The 23,494-nt window shown below is 47.8% G+C and overlaps 1 protein-coding gene across 1 annotated transcript; it reads left to right on the top strand.

Moving 5' to 3' along the window:
• Positions 1 to 10,545: 10,545 nt before the first annotated feature.
• Positions 10,546 to 22,325, top strand: LOC311235453 (uncharacterized protein; the record flags this gene model as incomplete). The annotated part of the gene is made up of 8 exons (XM_084322914.1): positions 10,546 to 10,555; positions 10,647 to 10,919; positions 11,508 to 11,703; positions 13,695 to 13,879; positions 14,405 to 14,500; positions 15,984 to 16,154; positions 19,380 to 19,467; positions 22,192 to 22,325. The coding sequence occupies 8 exons, from the start codon at positions 10,546 to 10,548 to the stop codon at positions 22,253 to 22,255; spliced, it is 1,083 nt and encodes a 360-aa protein (XP_084179040.1). The 3' UTR covers positions 22,256 to 22,325.
• Positions 22,326 to 23,494: the final 1,169 nt, after the last annotated feature.

Raw genomic sequence — 23,494 nt, 5'->3', positions numbered from 1 at the left:
TCCTCGTAGAGAGAGGGGGTTCTCCAGGATGGCTTCTAGCTTTTTCCTCATCCTCCTTCACCCAAAAAAGAAACAGTGATTTATTTTTCGCACATTATCTCACACATATCCCAAGGCTCTGAACCGTTGTTCACACATTCAGAGTTGATGAGTTCGAATGTGGCCACCATGGTGATGATATCATCGCAGAACACTGGGTCCCTGTGTTGTGTGTCAATCACAGCTCAGGGAAATTATTATTTAGATGAAAAGATAGCGATCCGTATTGCAATCCTGTCATCTCTGTTTTCTCATCTGCATCTGATGACATCACCGGTGGCCATTATTCAAACTCATTAACTCTCAATAACTGTCAAAACTAAATTAATGCGTGCAAAACATTTTAGAGCCTCGGGATATGTGTGAGATTAAGATTATTCGCTGCTGTTTTTCCGGTGAAGTTCCCATTTAAAAAAAAAAAAATATTATAAAATTACAGATTGGGGCTTTAAACCGTAATTAAACTGATTCTGAGGCTCATATCCCCCCCCCCCCCCCCCCAGTCCTCTATTTACTTGACAGAGTATAAAACGGCTGTCTATAACATTTCTTCAGACCTGAAGAACTGGTGATTATGGACACGAGTCGTGGTCAGCAACGTGTCTCTCTTGTCATTTCCCTTATCTTGCAGAAGAGCCCGCCCGCCCGCGTCCGTCCACGTGCCTGTGTGCCCTTTTGAGGAAGCGGTGAATCATGGCTCCGGTCACCTTGTTGTACACGGTCTGTCTGTCTCTGTCCCTGGCCGCGCTGCTGGCCGCGGGCGACCCCTGCCTCATCATCAGCGAGGTGAACGCAGACAACCCCAAACTGGACACCACGGAGTTCGTGGAGCTGTACCACACCACCGGGCAGCGGGCCTCGCTGGACAGCTACACCCTGGTGTTCTACAACGGCAACGGGAACGTGGCCTACAAGGTGCTGGACCTGAAGGGCCACAGCACGGACGACCGCGGCTTCTTCCTGGTGGGCTCCGTGGACATGCTGCCCAAGCCCGCCATCCTGCTGCCGCCCAACACCGTGCAGAACGGCCCGGACGCCATCGCCCTCTACCACACCACGGCCGCGCGCTACGCCGAGAAGATGAACGCCACGGCGGTGGGCCTGGTGGACGCCGCGGTGTACATGACCCGGCGCTCCGGCGGCGCCGAGGTCCTGGCCGAGACGCTGACGCCCGGGGAGCCGGCCTTCGTGGAGGACGAGGGCGCCCACGAGGGGGACGAGTCCATCGAGAGGTGCCTGCTGTCCGGGGACCGCTGGGGCTTCCGCGTGGCCCTGCCCTCCCCGGGCCAGAGGAACAACTGCACCGCCCCGGCGCCCCCGCCGGCCGCGCCGCCCATGATCAGCGAGCTGAAGCTGGGAGGGGGGCTGGCGGACGGGTTCGCGGAGCTGACGGAGGCGCGGCCCGGCGCGGGGCCTCTGGTGCTGGTGGTGCTGGACGGGAGGACGGACCGGGTCAGCGTCAGCGAGGACGTGGACACCTCCAGGAGGGGCATGATCTCCATCACCATCGAGAAGACCTACATGAAAGGTTAGTGAGCCACACAGTGAATTATGAGACCCGAGAGGCAGGCTATTCTCGGTCCTCGCTCCACAACGGTGGAACCAACTTCCCGTCACAGTCAGGACAGACAGCTGAAACCATCACAGTCAGGACAGACAGCTGAAACCATCACGGTCAGGACAGACAGCTGAAACCATCACAGTCAGGACAGACAGCTGAAACCATCACAGTCAGGACAGCTGAAACCACCACAGTCAGGACAGACAGCTGAAACCATCACGGTCAGGACAGACAGCTGAAACCATCACGGTCAGGACAGACAGCTGAAACCATCACGGTCAGTACAGACAGCTGAAACCATCACAGTCAGGACAGACAGCTGAAACCATCACAGTCAGGACAGACAGCTGAAACCATCACAGTCAGGACAGACAGCTGAAACCACCACAGTCAGGACAGACAGCTGAAACCATCACAGTCAGGACAGACAGCTGAAACCATCACAGTCAGGACAGACAGCTGAAACCATCACGGTCAGGACAGACAGCTGAAACCATCACAGTCAGGACAGACAGCTGAAACCATCACGGTCAGGACAGACAGCTGAAACCACCACGGTCAGGACAGACAGCTGAAACCATCACGGTCAGGACAGACAGCTGAAACCATCACGGTCAGGACAGACAGCTGAAACCATCCAGTCATGGCAGAGTTCATGTGACTTTTAACATTCATCACAATTCTATAGCGGGAGTCACTCTGATTACAGACATGGAAGACAGCTGTGATGGAGGTGGTCAGTGGATACAGACATGGAAGACAGCTGTGATGGAGGTGGTCAGTGGATACAGACATGGAAGACAGATGTGATGGAGGTGGTCAGTGGATACAGACATGGAAGACAGATGTGATGGAGGTGGTCAGTGGATACAAACATGGAAGACAGCTGTGATGGAGGTGGTCAGTGGAGGGACAGTGAAGTGTAGTTTACCTTATAAGTATTTGGGGTGATACTTCTGTACAAGCAACACTTGAGGGGACGTACATGACCACTCTGTTTGAAAGCATCTTGAGAGAAGAAACGTCTCTCTTTCACCTCCTCCTCACCTCATTATCATCTGCTCAGGAATTAGCCTCCACTGCACATCAACTTATAAATGTAACTATAAACTGTGACTTCAGTGTCCTCCATGTTTAAATCCATCTTCTTTATTGTTCATTTGTGCATGCGGGTCAGTTCAGGAGCGTAACCCAGTTCACACTGGAATCTGATATTGGCCACATTTTAAAAATGTGAACAGCGAATCAAAAAAATCAGATCTATAAAGTAGTCCATAGTTACTGCACCTGTGTATACGGTTTGCTTTACACTTCTAGGCCGTACTCCCCCTTACCTTACTCGCCTAGTCCACCCTCGTCCACCCTCGTCCACTCCCGAATTACCACACCCGGTCAGCCACACATATCCTGGTAAACGCCCCCCCCCCCATGCCAACTCTTCACAAGGCCGTTCCTCCTTTCAGTACGCGGCAGCTGATGGCTGGAACACACTACAAAAAACCTTAAATATGGAAAAGTTTATTTCAATTCGATTGTTTAAGGAAGCTTTAACAAACTCCCTGCCTAGAGCACTCATGTAGATGCTTCTCTGTGAGCTAACACCATGCTGCCACTATTGTTCTGTTGTCTGTCATTTGTTGTTGTTCAGTTCAGTTGTTGCTCTGTATGTATGTCCTGCCTTTTTAATAATGTTCCTTTGTGTGTTTTATTTTTATTTATTTTATCCCCATCCCCTCTCCCCTAGGGGTCTTTTTACCCCCAAATAGGCCGTTATTGAAAATAAGAACTTGTTCTTAACTAACCTGCCTATACAAATAAAGGTTTGATGATGATGATGATGAGTATATATTCAGATTAAAATTCTTTATTGCCCATATTTATTGTAACATATAATATTAACCGATGGGACAGACCCTCATCTGCACCTTTGATCACACCGTTTACCTTCTCATATTCTTATATTCAGAGTTAATTATATTGTTTACACCGGTTATTTTTCTATTATAATTGTATTGCCTATATTTATGTCTTTCTACTATTACCCTGCCCATACCTGTACCCCCCCTCCCCCATGCTGATATGACACCCGAATTTCCCCCAAGGAGATCAATAAAGGAATATCTTATCTTATCTTACATCAGAATTTAGCACAAAGGCTTGCAGTGTGAATGTAGCCCATGTTTCACTTTCTAGGTCAGATTCAATCCACACTCAAGTTTAAACTTGTTTTTGTTGCACCTGTGTCACCTGCCACTCTAGATCCAGTTGTCCTGGCAGAAAGGAGGTGCGGCAGTAACCGATAACGCCTTTTGATGCGTTTCCTGCCAGTAACCGATAGGGCCGTTTGATGAGTTTCCCGCCAGTAACCGATAGGGCCGTTTGATGAGTTTCCCGCCAGTAACCGATAGGGCCTTTGGATGTGTTTCCCTGTTAGGATCTCTGGGTAACAGTACTTTACAGGCACGTGCACACATAGAGGCCAAGGGGTGCCTGAGCACCTGCCTTTTTGAGCCTCATCAAAAAAGTGCCCTTTTTGATTTTTTTTTTTTTTTTTTTTTTTTTTTTACCATTACGCATATAGACTGCCCTTCCAACTGAAAAATGTCAGGATAGAATCAAAATATTAGGTAAAGAGAGAGAGATGCCCCATATTCCATTGCAGTTTGCACGGCCTCCTCACCGTGCCTCTCCGCGGACCTATATATTTTATGCATAGCGTGGGTGGTGATGATGATGATGATGATAGAAACCGCTGTTGAATGCTGGTATTTCACTCATTGAGGGACACGAAGAAGTCAAGTCCGATGGGATTTGGGAATCTCAAATACAAATCGGGATTGGAATAAAAAATGCATTTATATTAAACAATACAGAATATACAGCACTTCTTGGGGTCTGTAGGGTAAGCACTTATTCCCTCCCCCCTGAACATTTATGGAGATGTATGGGCCTTTTAAGTCAGTGATAAAAGTGTCTTTCAAGGATAAGTGAGCTCCTGCACTGATTATTATAGTTCAATATTCAATATTTGATCACCAAAACCCCTCAAAAAGCATAAAAAGGGGGCCCCCGCCCGAAAAGGGCCCTTAAAAATCGTGCTTGCGCGCTACGCGCGCTCGGTTAATATATACACACAAGTGTAGTGCCCTTTTCAGCCTTTGAGCACCTGCCCCTCTAAAGTCCTGTGCACGTCCCTGGTACTTTATATTTGCATATTGTAACTGAGGGGTACAATTCCCTGACTGTATTGATAAGTATGGTATCATTAAACCACTACCGTCTTATGTACATTCCTACTGGCCATACAGTACACAGGTATCTAATGATGAACACTTCCCACAATAACTCGGTTCCACACAAAACTGGATTTAAGTATTTATTAGCAGCAAAAGGTACATAATATACTTTACTTTACTTTACTTTGGATGCGCTTATAAGGCAAAGGAATGTGCGTAGGCAAATCAATAACGAATGTCCATTCTCATATTACGCAGGAGATAATAATACAACCTGAATCTTAGGAATTATATCTATGGTGATACTGGTAGGGTCCCCCCGGTTGTAAGCCAGCAAGGGTAGAGGATTTGTCGGTAGTAGAGTCTGGGTCAACGATGATAAGGAGACTCCAAGTACAGGAGACGGTGCAATAAGATCTTGATCCGCAGACGAATACAGCTGTTCTCCGTAGCATGTAGCTCCACATGGAAGAAAGCTAGCCGGCCTCAGTCTTCTGAGAGGCAGACTCGACGTGGCTCCTCACAGGGTAAATCCCACACAATTGTGGGTGTCGGCGATTCTCCGCTCCATCAATTACAGGACCAAAAGCAAATATAATCCAGCCGAAAAGGGCTATGCAGTCGTCGGTAGGTTATCCAGTGTACATAATCCACACGGTCCTCGTCTAGGGCCCCTCGGGTGAAAGCGCCATGGTAAGCAGCCCAGCCTGGATAAGCACTCTAGCTGATACGAGGAAAACGTTGGTGATGCTGGTCACTGTAGAACTTTAGCCGCACGATACACTATACACAAATAGACTATTACTGACTTAATAGAATAGGTCGAACTCGACGGTACAGCGTTAAACTCTGACACTTCAGTTATTAATTTGCACGCGGTCTCAATGCTCTATTTGGGGCCAAACAGGCCATACTTCACCGCACGTTGTAGCGTGGGTGAGGCTTCAACTTTAGTTACTAAGTGCTTCTGTATTCACCTGCGCCGTATTTATACGCTTAGGTGAACAAACTAGTACCAGCTTTATTCCTGTCTCATATCCTTGCGCAATACCGTTCATGTCCAGGCAAGTCCCCGGCGGTGACTTTGAACCAGACCTTGAAGGTATGGCCATGGCGCCTGTGGACCGCTGTCCAATAGGAGAATGAAATATTATGGTCTGTACTAGGCTAAAGGGATATTCCGTGTATATGTACAAGGAATATACAAGGGATATGATGATGATGATGATGATGATGATGAATGATTTTATTTCAGTCTTCTTTTACAAAGCATAGTAGTAGAATATTAAAATAAAAAAAAATGACCGAAAAGGTGTAGGCTGAAGCCGAGGCTTATAATTGCCTACCCTTTTTACATTACATTATTTACACATAAAAAATAATACAAAAAAAGAAACATAATTCAGTAAATCATTTTGCAAAAACAAAAGGTTACAAAAGTTTCATAGTTTTATGTACAAAACATATACACACTTTATTTATATATATATATATATATATATATATATATATATATATTATATATATCTCTTTTTTTCTTTTTCTCCTATTGTGCATACTGCTTAGTATACATACATACATAATATTCCTATTGTAGATATAGCTAACTGTTTTGGAACCTGTTCCTTCTTCTTTCCATGTCTATTGTCAGCTTCAAACGATATACAAATATTATGCAATATATATCAATCAATGAATATATATATTCGGTTTAATCTGATCCTTCGTAACACATATCGTATATGTCACAAATGTAACAGTACTATATACCTGTATGTCATGCATGTCCCTATGCCATAAATGTCATGATGTCATACATGTATGTTGTGTATGTCATAAATATCACTATGAATTGAAAATGGGGGACCCTGATGTAAACAAGACAAACGTCTTTCTCTGGTCTGCATCCCCTTAACAATTGTGTGTATTGAGCCGTACTGTATTGTACCCATTCTGCAATCTGTTAAATAAAGTTTACATTCATTCATTAATTCCTGCAAGTAACCGATAGCGTCTTTTGATGAGTTTCCCGCCAGTAACCGATAGGGCCTTTTGATGCGTTTCCCGCCAGTAACCGATAGGGCCTTTTTGATGCGTTTCCCACCAGTAACCGATAGGGCCTTTTGTCGCGTTTCCCACCAGTAACCGATAGGACTTTTTGATGCGTTTCCCACCAGTAACCGATAGGGCCTTTTTGATGCGTTTCCCACCAGTAACCGATAGGACTTTTTGATGCGTTTCCCACCAGTAACCGATAGGGCCTTTTTGATGTGTTTCCCGCTAGGAGACGACTCGGGGGCGGTGGCCCTGTACAGCGGCGGCGCCGCAGACTTCCCGGTGGGCAGTCTCCTGAGCCAGACGCAGCCCCTGGACGCCTTCGTGTTTGCCGGGCCGGGACACCCGCCTAGTGCCAACCTCACCGAGACGCTCATACCAGGCAGGCTGCCGTACCGACTCATACCCGACAGGCAAGAGAACCCTATTGCTTTAGAAAACACTCATACCGGACAGACTGCAGTACCGACTCACACCAGACAGACTGCCGTACCGACTCACACCAGACAGACTGCCGTACAGACTCATACCGGACAGACTGCCGTACAGACTCACACCAGACAGACTGCCGTACCGACTCACACCAGACAGACTGCCGTACAGACTCATACCAGACAGACTGCCGTACTACAGACTCACACCAGACAGACTGCCGTACAGACTCACACCAGACAGACTGCCGTACTACAGACTCACACCAGACAGACTGCCGTACTACAGACTCACACCAGACAGACTGCCGTACAGACTCACACCAGACAGACTGCCGTACCGACTCACACCAGACAGACTGCCGTACCGACTCACACCAGACAGACTGCCTTACCGACTCACACCAGGCAGACTGCCGTACAGACTCAGTGACACGCAAGAGAATCCTATTAACCGTTTCACTGCCACACTACCGACCGGTTACCGTCAGGTAGTGTGATAGTAAAAAGGGTTAACCTTCTGTAGTGTGGCAGTGAAAGGGTTAACCTGCTGTTGTGTGGCAGTGGAAAGGGTTAACCTTCTGTATTGTCGCAGTGAAAGGGTTAACCGTTTGGTAGTGCGGCAGTAAGAGGGTTAATTTAGAAAACACCCAACTGCTGCTATGGTATTTTGCCAATCATAGGTGGAAAAACAAAAGTGGCAACACAGCGGATGATTATACCATACGGATGGGATGCATTTCCTGATGAATCTTAACACCCTGTAATTGTGACATGATGTAACCCACCACAGTAAGGGACTCGGAAGAAAAGCTTCCACACCTTATTGGCTCCTTTTATGTGTCTTAGTTTCAAGGAGGGAGGCTTCTACCTCAGTCGCTGCGGTCTGGCCACCTGGACGCGAGACCCAGGTGTCTTCTGGGAGGCTCCCCAGACCCCGGGGCAACCCAACCAGTGCCCCTGGCCCACCATCTGCCCTCATACTATTGGTGAGTGATACCACTCCCCTGTTCCACGTCCTGTTCTGCATCCGTCTGAAGTTCTGTGTGATTTGTTACATACCAGGGTAGGCAATGTACATGTACGTTACAGTGAAATGTTTGTTTGTGCTTCATACAGTAAAACACCAAAGAACACTACACAAAATATACAATACAAGACTAAAGTACAAAATGCAACACAATGCAAAAATGAGGTAGAGATGTAGTGCACATCTTTTAGTAATAATACATAGATTAAAGTAATAGTGTTAAAAAGTGTTTTAAAGTGAATGTGTAAAGTGAAGCATGAAATGCGAGGCATTCTTTCCGTCACCCGAGGTGATTGATTAGCTGTTAATCTGGTGCAGTTTGTGAAATGTCTAAAATAACTGAGATGATGTAAAGGGGAAGAAATCTGTCAGGATTTAGGGAACTATATGCAGGACACATTAATAAACAAAGACATTTTAACATTTAAAGCTGCTACAGATCAACTAGTAGACTGATGATTTATTTTGAATAATACATCCAGAGCTTTTAGAAAGGTGCAGAATAAAAGTATTGCTTTCCCCCAAAAAACATTGATTAATGTTTTCATAAAAAAAAAAAATTCGCAGGTCTAAAATGAATGTTGTTGTTGACATATTGCTGGCGCCGTAGTGGCGACCGCTCGACCTCCCGAGCCTCTGTGAAATACTAGTGAATATTTACCACTAGTAGTATTATGTATTTATGGGTTTCCTTGCGTTAACCCCCCCCGCAGGGCCACCAGGGGGCACCGACGTGCCGCCTCACCTCCCCCCCTGGGGCCGCGGCGACTTCCTCATCAACGAGCTGAACAGCGACACGCCGGGCGCCGCCGAGGACGGCGAGTACATCGAGCTGTGGCACCCGTCGGGCCGCCGCGTCTCCCTGCAGGGCGTGTGGGTGCTGCTGTTCAGCGGCCACGACAGCCGGCCCTACCGCGAGATCAGCCTGAGCGGCCACTTCACCACCGCCAAGGGCTTCTTCCTGCTGGGCAGCGACCGCCTGGTGCCCGCGCCCCAGCTGCGGCTGCCGCCCAACACCATCCAGAACGGGCCCGACGCCGTGGCGCTGTACCGCAGCCCCTTCGGCCCGCCGTCCTCGGTGCAGACGGGCATCCCCACGCGGGGCCTGCTGGACGCCCTGGTGTACCGGCTGAGGGGCACCGACAAGGACGCCCAGGAGCTGAGCGACGCCCTGACTCCGGGACAGCTCCCCCTGCTGGAGGACCCCGAGGCGCTGCAGGGGGACGAGGCGCTGAGCCGCTGCAGGGGCCTGCACCCCGCCGACCTGTCTGCCTTCACGGTGAGGGGGGGGGGGGGGGGAGGGGGGGGGGGGGGGGAGGCCTGCACCCCGCCGACCTGTCTGCCTTCACGGTGAGGGGGGGGGAGGGGGGGGGGGGCAGGCCTGCACCCCGCCGACCTGTCTGCCTTCACGGTGAGGGGGGGAGGGGGAGGCCTGCACCCCGCCGACCTGTCTGCCTTCACGGTGAGGGGGGGGGGGAGGGGGGAGGCCTGCACCCCGCCGACCTGTCTGCCTTCACGGTGAGAGGGGGGGGGGGGAGGGAGGGGGGAGGCCTGCACCCCGCCGACCTGTCTGCCTTCACGGTGAGGGAGGGGGAGGCCTGCACCCCGCCGACCTGTCTGCCTTCACGGTGAGGGGGGGGGGGGGGAGGGAGGGGGGAGGCCTGCACCCCGCCGACCTGTCTGCCTTCACGGTGAGGGGGGGGGGGAGGGAGGGGGGAGGCCTGCACCCCGCCGACCTGTCTGCCTTCACGGTGAGGGGGGGGGGGGGGGGGAGGGAGGGGGGAGGCCTGCACCCCGCCGACCTGTCTGCCTTCACGGTGAGGGAGGGGGGGGAGAGGGAGGGGGGAGGCCTGCACCCCGCCGACCTGTCTGCCTTCACGGTGAGGGGGGGGGGGGGGGGAGAGGGGGAGGCCTGCACCCCGCCGACCTGTCTGCCTTCACGGTGAGGGGGGGAGGGGAGGGGGGAGGGGGAGGCAGATGTGCGGATAGTTGGTGTCAAGCTATGTTGCAGTGTAAAACCATAACAGTGGGTCAGGAGTTAGAGCGGTCGTCTGGCGATCGGAAGGTTCCCGGTTCGATTCCCACTCCTACCGGGCAGCTTGTCGAAGTGTCCTTGAGCAAGACACTTAACCCCTAACTGCTCCCGATGAGCAGGTTGGTACTTGCACGATTGCCTCCGCCGTCGATGTGTGAATGGATGAATGTGAGGAACAATTTTTTTTAAAGCGTTTTGGATAAAAGCTGTTATATATAAATGCACCATTTACATAAAACCTGCATTCCTACCGATCCAGGTGGCTCCGCCCACTCCCCTGAGGGACAACAACTGCCCCCCTCCGCCCCCGCCCCCCGAGGGCGTGGTCATCAGCGAGGTGGCCGGGGCCGCTGGACCAATCACAGCCAGCAGAGGGCCTTCGTAGAGCTCTTCGGACGGCCCAGGACGGCCCTGAGGGGCCTGGTGCTGACCCTGTTCGACCAGGAGCGGAGCGGGACCACCATCGCCCTCCCTCTGACCGGAGCCACCGACCAGGACGGGTTCTATGTGGTCGGAAACGTCACCGGTGCAGGTGAGGGGAGAGGGAGAGGGGAGAGGGAGAGGGAGAGGGACAGAGAGACAGAAAAAACTAAAGAAAACATGAAAAGAAACACTACAATAAAAGGATCAGCTTCTAGAAAACAAAGTGTAAAACCAAAATGGCTACAGATAAAGGCTAAATGCTGAACAGGGCAGAGAACAGCACTACACTCCATTTACTTTAAATATACGAAAGCCTGACCGTAAAGATAGCCAACACAAAAGGGAATGAGAAAGCAGACAACCCTGCAAGATTCAAACTTAAATAGGCTCAGCTACCATTAGGCACAGCTGCACTGAATCAGGTGCAATCAAGCCCACACACCTGCCCTCCTAAGGGGAAATTAACCACAGAGTCCAGTGATTGACAGCTGTCCGCCACAGGAATAAATCCACAGAACCCAGTAAAAACCATGACACATGATCGTGGGACATTAACCGCCCAGCCCTACTTCTCACTACCACACTTTCCATCCCTCATTCTCTCTTGCTCTCTTGTGCTTCCTCTCCCCCTCCCTCTATCTTCTCTCTCTATCTCTCTCTCTCTTTCTCTCTCCCCCTCTCTCCCTCCCCTACACAGACCAGGTGTTTCCAGAAGGCTCCGCTGTCCCCACCAGGGGTGCGGTGGTGCTCTGCTACGACCTGTTCAGCGTGTGCCGAGCGGGGACCGGTCTGACCAACAGCAGCCTCAGAGACACGCTGGTGTTCAGCGAGAGTCAACAGCTGCTCTCCACTCTCTCCGCCACCAGGGGGCAGCAAGTGATGCCTGCTCTCAGGTAAGAGGGGAGCGACAGTCAGTCTTCCCTACGAGCATAACTGTCTGTGTTCGCGGGTGGGAAGCCGGTGAGGGTATGAGTCCTGGTCGCGTGAACACTTAAGGCAACCTACTTGCGTTCAGCGTTTCTCTGATTGACCACGACGCCCATGTGACCGAGGCAGAGCGGCAGAGCGGAAATAGGCTGCTGCTCCGGCGAAAGAAAGACAGGCATTCTATTGCCATGCTCTGCGACAAACTCTAACCTTAACCAACTCCGAAAGAATGCCTAAACTTAACCCTAACCTTAACCAACTCCGAAAGAATGCCTAAACTTAACCCTAACCTTAACCAACTCCGAAAGAATGCCTAAACTTAACCCTAACCTTAACCAACTCCGAAAGAATGCCTAAACTTAACCCTAACCTTAACCAACTCCGAAAGAATGCCTAAACTTAACCGGCGAAAGAAAGACGTTTATATACTGTAGAGAGGCGATAAATTAATTAAACATAAAGAAAAAAGAAAAAAAAATTGAAGTGATTCGAACTTGTCACCAACGCACCGCAGGCTCCACAGCAAGCTGGCGAACGAGTTGAGTTAACCGTCGATGTTAAAACAGGTGGGATTGCGTGCAGCAACCTGCGCGCCGCTGCCGCCTGCCGCTCCGCTCTGGCGCTGCCGCGGGGGCGTGCTAGGCGTGGTCACGTGGGGCGCTGAACACAAGAAGGTTGCCTTAAGTAATGAAGCAAGTAATGAAGCGTCCTGGTCGTTGCAAACAGCGAGTGCTACTGGATCTGGGGGAGATAGTGTGAACCTCACAGCACGCGTTACGTTCTCCCAGTGAAACTCCTCGTTTTCGGGTGAAAAGAAGCGGTTGTCGACTCCACATGTATCGGAGGTACAGTAGTCTACACCCTCCCCAGACTGACAGTAGGGCAGCATGTGGTAGTCTACACCCTCCCCAGACTGACAGTAGGGCAGCATGTGGTAGTCTACACCCTCCCCAGACTGACAGTAGGGCAGCATGTGGTAGTCTACACCCTCCCCAGACCGACAGTAGGGCAGCATGTGGTAGTCTACACCCTCCCCAGACTGACAGTAGGGCAGCATGTGGTAGTCTACACCCTCCCCAGACCAACAGTAGGGCAGCATGTGGTAGTCTACACCCTCCCCAGACTGACAGTAGGGCAGCATGTGGTAGTCTACACCCTCCCCAGACTGACAGTAGGGCAGCATGTGGTAGTCTACACCCTCCCCAGACTGACAGTAGGGCAGCATGTGGTAGTCTACACCCTCCCCAGACTGACAGTAAGGCAGCATGTGGTAGTCTACACCCTCCCCAGACCAACAGGGTGAATCATTGGATCCATGACCTCCACACAGAAGGGCTTTAGGGCTTGTGTCCACCAGGGACGTTTTATGAGTTGTCAGCTCCTTTCTGTCATTCATTTCTATGCTGGAGAAGCGACAGGCGCGCTCCTCTTCCCAGCACCGCGCCTCGCGTTTTATGAGCTCTCGGCGGCAACGTTTTTGGTCGGAGCGCTCCCAGCTCATAAAGTTGAAACTAGTTAAACTTTTGGAAAGGAGCGCGCTCATCAAGGTAACTCATCGAGGAAGGGGCGGAGCCGCGGCGCTCTGAACTTCTTTTTTTTTTTTTTTTTCTTTTTTAAGCGGTCCGCCTTGAAAAAAAGGCTTTTGGTGGACACATAGCCTAACCGGTTGCCTCCTGCATTTGACAGTGTCTTCCTCGACAACTAGATTTAAAAATGCATGAAAATGTTGTCTGATACATTGTTGTCTGTGGCTACGTTTGTACTGCATTTAAAATGTTCATGTCTGTGTAGTTTGTCAAATTGTTATTTGTGGTCATGTTTTGTATTGCTTGTCTCTCTGAGACCAAGGACCACAATGGAAATAAGTCTTGATTTTTCTGTGTAGCATCCTTGATGTTTTTCTGGAATCTTGTATTTTTTTTAAATGTCAAATAAAATCAAATAAAATCAAAATCAGGTCGGTGGAGGATGGTCCGGTCTCCCTCAGCCGCTGCTCCTGCTGCGAGGTGAGAAGCCCCTCCTCCTGGACAAGCTCCTCCCCCACCCCTCGCTCCACCAACCTCTGCCCCAGCTCCGCCTTCTCCAGTCACATCGACCTATGCCTGGGGCCGCTGTCCACTGATTGGCAGGAGCACTCAGGAAGTAAGCCCTTCTTGTGTCATGTGACGTTAGAGCTTGGTTGTCGGGGGCTTGTGTGATGAAACCAGAGCTGTGGTGATGATGCTGGTGAAAGTGAAAAAGTGACACATATTCATTATTCACACTAAAAAATGTCAGGATTAACTGCAAATACATGGTCCAAAATATTTAATAACAGACTTGTAATTGTTCTTCGTTGCAAGGGTTCAGACTGTTCTCATTCTTAATTATTGCAATGTCTTAGAACCTGCTGGGCAATGATATATAGCTGACAATATACCTGGATGAATATTAATAATCCCTCTTGTCTGTATGTCTGTCCATCTTGTCTCTCTGTCTGTCTGTCCCTCCCTCCCTCCCTGTCCCTCCCTCCCTGTCTTGTCTGTATGTCTGTCCGTCTCTCTGTCTGTCTCTGTCTGTTTGTCTGTCTGCCCCTCTATCTGTGTCTGTCTGTACCTCCCTCTGTCTGTCTGTCCGTCTTGTCTGTCTGTCTGTGTGTGTGTCTGTCTGTCCCTCTGTGTGTCTCAGACTGCAGTGGTCTCATACAGGGCAGCAGAGTGATGGAGGTGGCTGGTTATCTGGAGCAGAAATGTCACTGTGGCATCTCAGCACTCTATCTACAGGGTGAGACACACACACACACACACACACACACACACACACACACACACCATTGACCATTGAGCTAAACATATTGACAGCCCTAAACATAGCCCCTTTCGGGACTAAATCACGCCAACATCGTTGGACGAGCTAAACGCTCTCTGTGAATCAACAGTCCCTTCTACGACCATTGAAAAATCTCACAATTTTGGTCGGCAACAAAAGGGCTACTCTAAACATATCTTTAGCGCTCAATATGTCCATACATTTAATGTAGGTTTGATTTCAACATTGGGGGGGGGGGGGTTAACCTTTCATGACCACACTACAGAAGGTTAACCTTTCATGACCACACTACAGAAGGTTAACCCTTTCACCACCACACTACAGAAGGTTAACCCTTTCACTACCACACTACATAAGGTTAACCTTTCATTACTACACTACAGGAGGTTAACCCTTTCACTACCACACTACAGAAGGTTAACATTTCATTACCACACTACAGGAGGTTAACCCTTTCACTACCACACTACAGGAGGTTAACCCTTTCACTACCACACTACAGGAGGTTAACCCTTTCACCACCACACTACAGGAGGTTAACCCTTTCACTACCACACTACAGAAGGTTAACCTTTCACTACCACACTACAGAAGGTTAACCTTTCACTACCACACGAGCGGCTACGTGGCGTAGTGGGCAAGGCGCTCGCCACGAATGACGGAGACGCTGGGCTCGCCTGTTCGAGCCCAGCGCTCCACATTGCTTTCAGTTTAGCTGGTCGTTCATACTAATACACATTGGCCGTATTAGGGGGTGGGAAACTGATGGGTGGGGATCGGGTGTTGTGGACAGCGACTCCTACAGGTCGGTTGGTGCGCCTGCGCAGTAGAATCAGGAAGTGTCGGGGGCAGCGTGAGCCTCCCACGCGTTACTCCTCGCCACTGAGAGATCGAGCTGCGCAGGTGAAAAGATGCGACTGCTGTTACCTCAAGTACCGGAGGGGACTTGTGCTATGTATGACTTAGTCCACATTGCAGCCGGCTTGTGGGAGGCAAGAAACAGCGTTCGTGACAGGGGAGGGTTGAATTGGATGATACGAAATTGGGATGGGAGAAAATATAGAAAATGGGAGAAAAAGTGGATCAAAAAAAAAAAAACGTTCACTACCACACTACAGAAGGTTAACCCTTTCATTACCACAGTCCAGTCCACATCAAACACTTAATACCTGAAATGAAAAACAAAAAACACTAATCTCCTTACTCTCCTATACTACCATGCACTCGTCCTACTATACTAACATGTCTCTACTACTATGCACTCAACACTGCAGCACCCAAGGTTTCAACACTGTTTGATGCACCTTGTTACTCAGCTGCCAGAGTTGTACCCTTCCTGCTGACTTGTCGTACAGAAACCTGTAAGTGTCTTTGGATAAAAGCGTCAGCTGAACGACTAAATGTAACCGGTCGTCCCTCGTCCCCGTCGTGTCCCCAGGGGCCAACTTCTCCTGCGTGTCGGGGTGGCTCCGCGTGCAGGGGCACATCCAGGCGCTGTCGGACCACCAGAGGGGCCTCATCCTGCAGACGTCCCACACGCACCCCTCCCCGGCCCAGGGGGACGACAACGTCTGCCCCGCCCGCACCCCCCAGCCGCGCATCAGCCAAGGTCGGTGCATCGCCACTTCCTGTACCCAAGTGATCTGTTTTTTGTCGAGAGTACGGGCGGCAGACAGTGGCTCAGGAAGTAGAGCGGTCGTCCGGTAACCTGTTCGATTCCCGCTCCTCCCGGGCTTTTTTATTTTTGTTTATTATTTTTATTTTATTTAACCAGGCAGATCAAATAAGAACAAATTCTTATTCGGTGAAGAATTATATATTCACTTCTTTCAGTGATGGCCTGGCGAGAGGAAAAAAGGTCCCCTCGAAATGGTAACAGGAAAGGGTAACATTTTTTTTTTTTAAATCAAATAAAATAGAAGAGAGACAGATGGTACAAACATCACAGAGGTACGGGGAAAAGTCAAAACACGCATCAAATAAACAACCAAATGAAAATGACATACATATCTCTCTCTTTCTCTCTCTTTCTCTCTCTCTCTTCTCTCTCTCTCTCTCTCTCTCTCTCTCTCTCTCTCTCTCTCTCTCTCTCTCTCTCTCATCTCTCTCTCTCTCTCTCTCTCTCTCTCTCTCTCTCTCTCTCTCTCTCTCTCTCTCTCTCTCTCTCTCTCTCTCTCTCTCTCTCTCTCTCTCTCTCTCTCCCCCACCTGTCATGGACCAAATCAAATGACAGTTCAAAGGCTGGGTGACAGTGGCAGGTGTGTAATATATAAAGAGACTGGTCATTTTAATCTCGGGGGGGGGGGGGGGGGGCAGCTATGGGGGGCCCCTGGTGGCTTCGGGGGCCCTATGCAACTGCATAGTCCGCATGTGGCAAGAAAACGGCCCTGTATAGAGAGGAGAAGGGGAATCAATGTGTGCAACAGTATGGGACTGTTGCAGTTTCAGCTTAAACACATGCGATGAAGGATAGCTATGAACGTTTAAGGGGGTTTTGGAGAGAGTTCCAGTCATCTGCTGCAGAAAAATGAAAGGAATTCTGGCCTCTTGGGAATAGATAGAGTGATGAGATCGTGGTATTTGTTATGGGAAAAGTGCAGGAGGCTGGGGAGGAATTGAGGTGTCTTCCTAGAAGAGTCTTGAAGATAAGTAGAAGCCCCTCCTCCCGGGCAGCGTGCCGATGTGTCCTTGAGCAAGACACTTAACCCCTAACTGCTCCCGATGAGCAGGTCGTCACCTTGCATGGTCGCCTCCGCCATCGGTGTCGTGTGAATGTGTGAGTGAATGGGCGACATGTAAGGAACAAATTGTAAAGCGCTTTTGGATAAAAACTGTTATATAAATGACCATTTATTAAGTGACAGAGTTGGAGCGTGTCAGTAAATACAGCTCAGTGGAATTATGAAAATGGAAGAATTTCTTTTTTCTTTTGTATATTCCTTTCCAGGTGCTGTTAATCACTCACACTAAGGTCTTGATATATTCTCTTAATTTTCATCATTCCGCTGTGCTGTACTTAAAGGAACACACCAACATTATGGGAGTGCGCCTTACCGTCTTCTCCAGAGTCACACAAGTAGATAAATACCTAATTTCCTGTGCTCAGTAGAAAGCTAGCCTAGCTTAGCACAAATTAATGGAAGTGGATACGGACCACTAACCTAGCCGTTGACCAAAACACCGGTTTTAAGCTAGGCTAGTGGTCCGTATCCGCTTCATTCATTTGTGCTAAGCTAGGCTAGCTTCTATATAAATCCAAGTCATTATTATTATTATTATTATTATCTATCTTCTTGTCTGACTCTGGAGAAGATGGTAAGCGCATTCCTTTAATACTTCCTGGAACATGTGACATCATACATTCCAACTATTTAACTCAACTCTCAAAGCCAATATTGGGATATGTGTGAGATTATGGGCGTAATAAATAAAAAATAACCATACATAAATAAAGCTGAACAGAGCAGCTGCCAACGTCCGGTGGTGAGACTAGACGATGTCTCCCCTGGATGTCTCTCCTGGACGTGGGAGGAGGAGGGTGAGTGCATGGTGGCTATCTGCCCGTCAAAACAATAGATCTTGAACAGAATTAATGAAACCCACTCTCTCTCTCTTTCTTTATCTCTCTCTCTCTCTCTCTCTCTCTCTCTCTCTCTCATACACACAGTCCTCATATCCCTCTTAGTTACACACACACACACACACAGTCCTCCACACATTTTGCATTTCATCAGAGAGGTCAGAGTGCAGGGTCGCCCGCAGTGCAGCGCCCCCTGGAGCAGTTTTGGGGTTCAATGCCTTGCTCAAAGATGGTGGACACCGTAGATGTAACACCAGCCACCCTTCAGTCACCAGCTCACAGCTGGAATCCACCCTCCGGTCAGTGGCGGGGATCGAACCGGCGTCCTTGCGGTTACCTGCTGGCCTCTTTACGTCTCTAGGCCATCCTGCCTCCTCAGGCCTCCTAGATGACAATCATGTTTTCAACACAGAGAGGAGGAGAAATCCCTGCAGCCTCCACAAGATGGCGATGTTGAACAATAGAAGAAACGGCTCCCATCCAGGGATGACATGATGGTCTCTCTCCTGGTGGGGTCTCCTTTAGCTTAGTGCAGTGCTTCTCAAAGTTTTTCTGTCAGGCCCCCCCTCGCCCCAACAAAATAGTCATGAAATGGGCCATGTTTAAATTGATTGAAATAACACCAATATCGCAACCTTTCAAATTGGCCCTATATTTTGTTTTCAGAGATTTTTTTACGTCAAATATTCTATGCTGCTCACACAACGGTATGTATGATATGGTGACTTTACACCGCACGAGAAATAAAGTGTAGGTTCCCCTGAATCATAAAAGGTACAACACAAGGTATAACATATTGTGTTATATTGTATTGTGTTATGTTGTATTGTGTTATATTGTGTTATATTGTATTGTGTTGTATTATATTGTATTGTGTTATATTGTATTGTGTTGTATTGTGTTATATTGTATTGTGTTATATTGTATTGTGTTATACTTATATTCTATTGTGTTATATTGTATTGTGTAATATTATATTGTATTGTGTTATATTGTATTGTGTTATATTGTGTTGTATTGTGTTATATTGTATTGTGTTATATTGTGTTGTATTGTGTTGTATTGTGTTGTGTTGTATTGTGTTATATTGTATTGTGTTGTATTGTGTTGTATTGTGTTGTATTGTGTTATATTGTATTGTGTTGTATTGTGTTATATTGTGTTGTATTGTGTTATATTGTATTGTGTTGTATTGTATTGTGTTGTATTGTGTTGTATTGTGTTATATTGTATTGTGTTGTGTTGTGTCCTCAGCTCTGGGCCTGCAGATTGGTCTGGTAGCAGGAGTCGTGTTTCTGTTGGCCCTGGGAGCTGCTCTCTTCTCATATCTTTACAAGAAGAGGTGGGTCTCTCTCTCTCTCTCTCTACCTCTCTTTCACTTGCTCTCTCTCTTTCACTTTCCCTCTTTCTTTTTCATGCACCCACTCTCTTTCTGTCTCTCTCTCTCTTTCACTTTCCCTCTATCTCTTTCATGCACTCACTCTCTTTCTGTCTCTCTCTCTGTCTCTCTCTCCCTGTCTCTCTTTCACGAGTTTTCTCTTTTTTCACACACTCACTCTCTTTCTGTCTCTTTCTCTCTCTCTTTCTGTGTATATATATCTCTCTCTCTGCAACCCCCCCCCCCCCAAAATACTACCAATTATTGAACCCTGTTCACAAAAGCCCAATGATTTAATTTGTCCTCTAATGGTAATGGCCCTTGGTCAAGCATCTTTGCACTGATTAATGTAATCACCCCAAGTAGTAGTCTTTCTTAAAATATCTTAATTGAGCACTTTAAAAGTAGCATTAATTTTGAGGTGTGTGTGTGTGTGTGCGTGCATTGAGTGTGTGCGTTGAGTGTAATCAGCGGTGCTAACAAAGGAGGGGTTGGCAATTAACTAATGAACTAAATAATTAATGTTGAGTGAATAATGAGCTACAGAAGCTGGAGTAGGAACAGACCGGCGTTCACGTCCTCACTCTACTTCCTGCATTACGGACACACAGAAACTGGCGTCACGTCCTCACTCCACTTCCTGCATTACGGACACACAGAAACTGGCGTCACGTCCTCACTCCACTTCCTGCATTACGGACACACAGAAACTGGCGTCACGTCCTCACTCCACTTCCTGCATTACGGACACACAGAAACTGGCGTCACGTCCTCACTCCACTTCCTGCATTACGGACACACAGAAACTGGCGTCACGTCCTCACTCTACTCCCTGCATTACGGACACACAGAAACTGTGTGTAATTCCGCTCTTTATATGAGAGGGGAAGACGCCGGGTTTATCCCAGAGAGACCTCAACGTGAGTGAATAAATGAATGAAAATGTTCATTTAACAGATTGTAGAACGGGCACAACAGCCCAATACACACAACCGTTAAGAGGAAGCAGATCAGAAAAGACAACAGCCTTGACTGCATCAGCTTTATCTCTCATTTTCAATGTCATAGCGGCATTGTAGGTTGTAACTCACGGATATATCTCTCGGCCAATAAGAAAACACGAAGCCTGCGACATCTTCAATGGCCAGGGAACCCCCAATCCCACCCACCAAGTCGGTGTGGGCTAAATGGGGAATCCCCCCCCCCCTTCCTGCGACGAGCGAGGATATACACACGTCGAGGAGACTGATAGGACGGGCCCTGCTTTCAGCAATAGAGAGGGGCGTTCGATTTTCGAACCACAACCTCCCGGTCCAAAGTCAGTTTTGTAAAGGATGATCATATTCAGGGGGGTTTATTCTCCACCCCTCCTCATCTACCCCACATTTGATACGAAACAATAAGCAAATGAAGACAGAGATGCGGCCGCCAGCCGTACGGTGTTATAAATGAAAAGCACATACAAGCGTATTCGCTTCACATTTGCACGACCAAGTACAGCCGTTAACCTCGTCTGTGTAAAAGACGGTTTTACCCACGGCTCTGGTTCAACCACGTAAAGTGAAAACACCGGCGGATTAAAGAGAGGGATTTAATTACATGCTAAATGTACAAGCTTTGCAAGCTAACAAATAGCAACACCAGTCGCAGATTTCAGAGACTACGTTTGTTCAAAAACGTGTTCACCACCCGAATTGCATAACTCTCTTTATACAAGGAAAACGCTGCCCGACAGCTGCGTTTAGTCCGACATTCTTTTTTTTTGAATATTTTTTGAATAAATATTTTTTTCCGACATTCTTTAATTTCTCTCTTCTCTTCATAACGCTTTCACTGGCTGATAGGTGCATATAGCAAGAATCACACGTGAAAAAAAGAGTGGCCACAGCCCACACCCTGTGTTTTAAGGAAACACGGGAGCAGGCGTGGCCACGGGCGAATGCAGGTGCATGTAGACTTTTTTTCAACACGCGCACAATATGTGCACGAAAGATGAATATCTCAATAAGGCTAGAGCGAGACGCTCAGCAGATGAAACATAACACTGAGGTTACCCTCATTCACAGCGATGATGAGCTTACTGTACAAAACAGTTAATCAGCAATTTCATGCATATAGACACAATAAATAAGAATAAACTATAAAAAAAATCGACAAGAGAAAAGTTACAAGTTGACACACAGTGGTCGGAGATGCAGCAAGAGAAGGAAGAACCTTTTAGTTTTAGTCTCCAACTCCTCTTTAAGTTCAAGTTTCAAGTTTCTTTAATAGTTGTCATACAGAAGTACAGAATACTTTTATACAAAATGCTTCTTACTGTTACGTTCCAGAGACTGTGCTAGACAAGATAAGTATCAAATAACATAGTATAGCATGTAAATTAGAAGTAGAAAATGAGGTCACAGTGTTCAGTATAGACATACCGGTATGTACAATGTTCGATGCAGAATAGACGTAACTGAGTTACCATATAATATACAATATACTATGCAGTGTACTAATATACAATACTATATAGTGCAAAGCAGAAATGGGATGAGGTACAATTTAGGTACAATTTACAGTAAGGTGTACGAGTTGTAGTGCAAATCCTTTATCAATAAATATAAAGTGTGGGGAGTGGGTGCTACAGTGTGTTTGTTTAAACATTTAAACATTACTTTACGTAATGACTGTCTTCCCTCCCAGGCGCCCGCTGGACTACTACTCCATGGAGCTGAACGAACACGCAGAGGGCCTCTCTGAACTATAATCCAGTGATCTACCGCCTGAGTGAGTGTGTTTGTGTGTCTCAAAGTGTGTGTGTGCGTGTGTGTTGGGGGGGGGGGGGGTGGGGGGACAGGAGAGAGTGGTAAAGATGTTGTTATACAGTATTTGAACTGTTACATTGTGTGTTTTTTTGAAGAGGACCACTGCAGGCGTAGGGTTCTCGTGGCGTTACACTGAAGTGAGCGGTCCGTTCTGTGTGGCGTGGTTCACCCGTCGTGTCTCACGCCACCTGGGACGACATTCCAGACCTCGAGGCGGCAGGCGACGCACAGGGAGCATAGAGGAGAATTCTATAAATACACGTTCAGTATTTCTTATTATTCCTAAAAGTGAGGTCTATGCAACAAAACAAAAACAAAAACTGTGCCTGAAAAGCTTTCTTTTTTATTTTTATTTGTTGCTACTTTTTAAAGGGAAGTGAATGTTTTTTTTTATTATTATTATTGTTTTTTTAATACTTGATAAATCGGCATAAATCATTTGTATAGAAACAATAATATGATCATGTTTATGTCATGTCCACAATAACATGTTATATGATAATGTGTTATAGGCCCTTTTTACAGCGACAAGTTTAGTTGTCATAGATGGGTTTAGTTGTCATAGATGGGTTTAGTTGTCATAGATTAAACCATATGAAGACCGTCAACAGTCACAGTTTGAGTCTATCAAAATCTGGGCATGTTCTTACTTGCCAGTTGTTTCTACCTGAACTGTCGGCAAGACTTTAGAGGAAGAACGAAAACATAGACCACCACATGCCAGCATACCCCCCCCATGGAGAGCTTTAAGATAGACCACCACATGCCAGCATGCCCTCCCCCTCCCCCCCCATGGAGAGCTTTAAGATAGGCCCCCACAACATGCCAGCATGGCTTCCATGGAGAGCTTTAAGATGGGTGGTTATCAATCAGAAAGCTGGCACCCTACGGAACCATTTGAGATGCAGTCGAGTGAATCTTTTCTATTACATTAAGCGTGTTTTAAAATCCCGCTTATTCAAATGCTGAATATTCGTAGTGTATCGGGGCTCGCTTGGGACATTTTGGCTACGTTCACACTGCAGGCCTTAGTGCTCAATTCTGATTTATTGCATGTATAAATGTGGCCAATATCAGATTCCAGTGTGAACTGGTCACTGCTCCTGAACTGACGCGCATGCGCAAATGAACAACGAAGACCACATTATGAAAATGGCCCAAATTGACAATTGAAAAGATCA

Source organism: Notolepis coatsorum (genome assembly GCF_963971535.1).
Source record: "Notolepis coatsorum genome assembly, chromosome: 10".
NCBI classification, from domain to species: Eukaryota; Metazoa; Chordata; class Actinopteri; order Aulopiformes; family Paralepididae; genus Notolepis; species Notolepis coatsorum.
The sequence above is the reverse complement of the archived record's forward strand: the minus strand, read 5'-3'. Positions and strand labels throughout refer to the sequence as shown.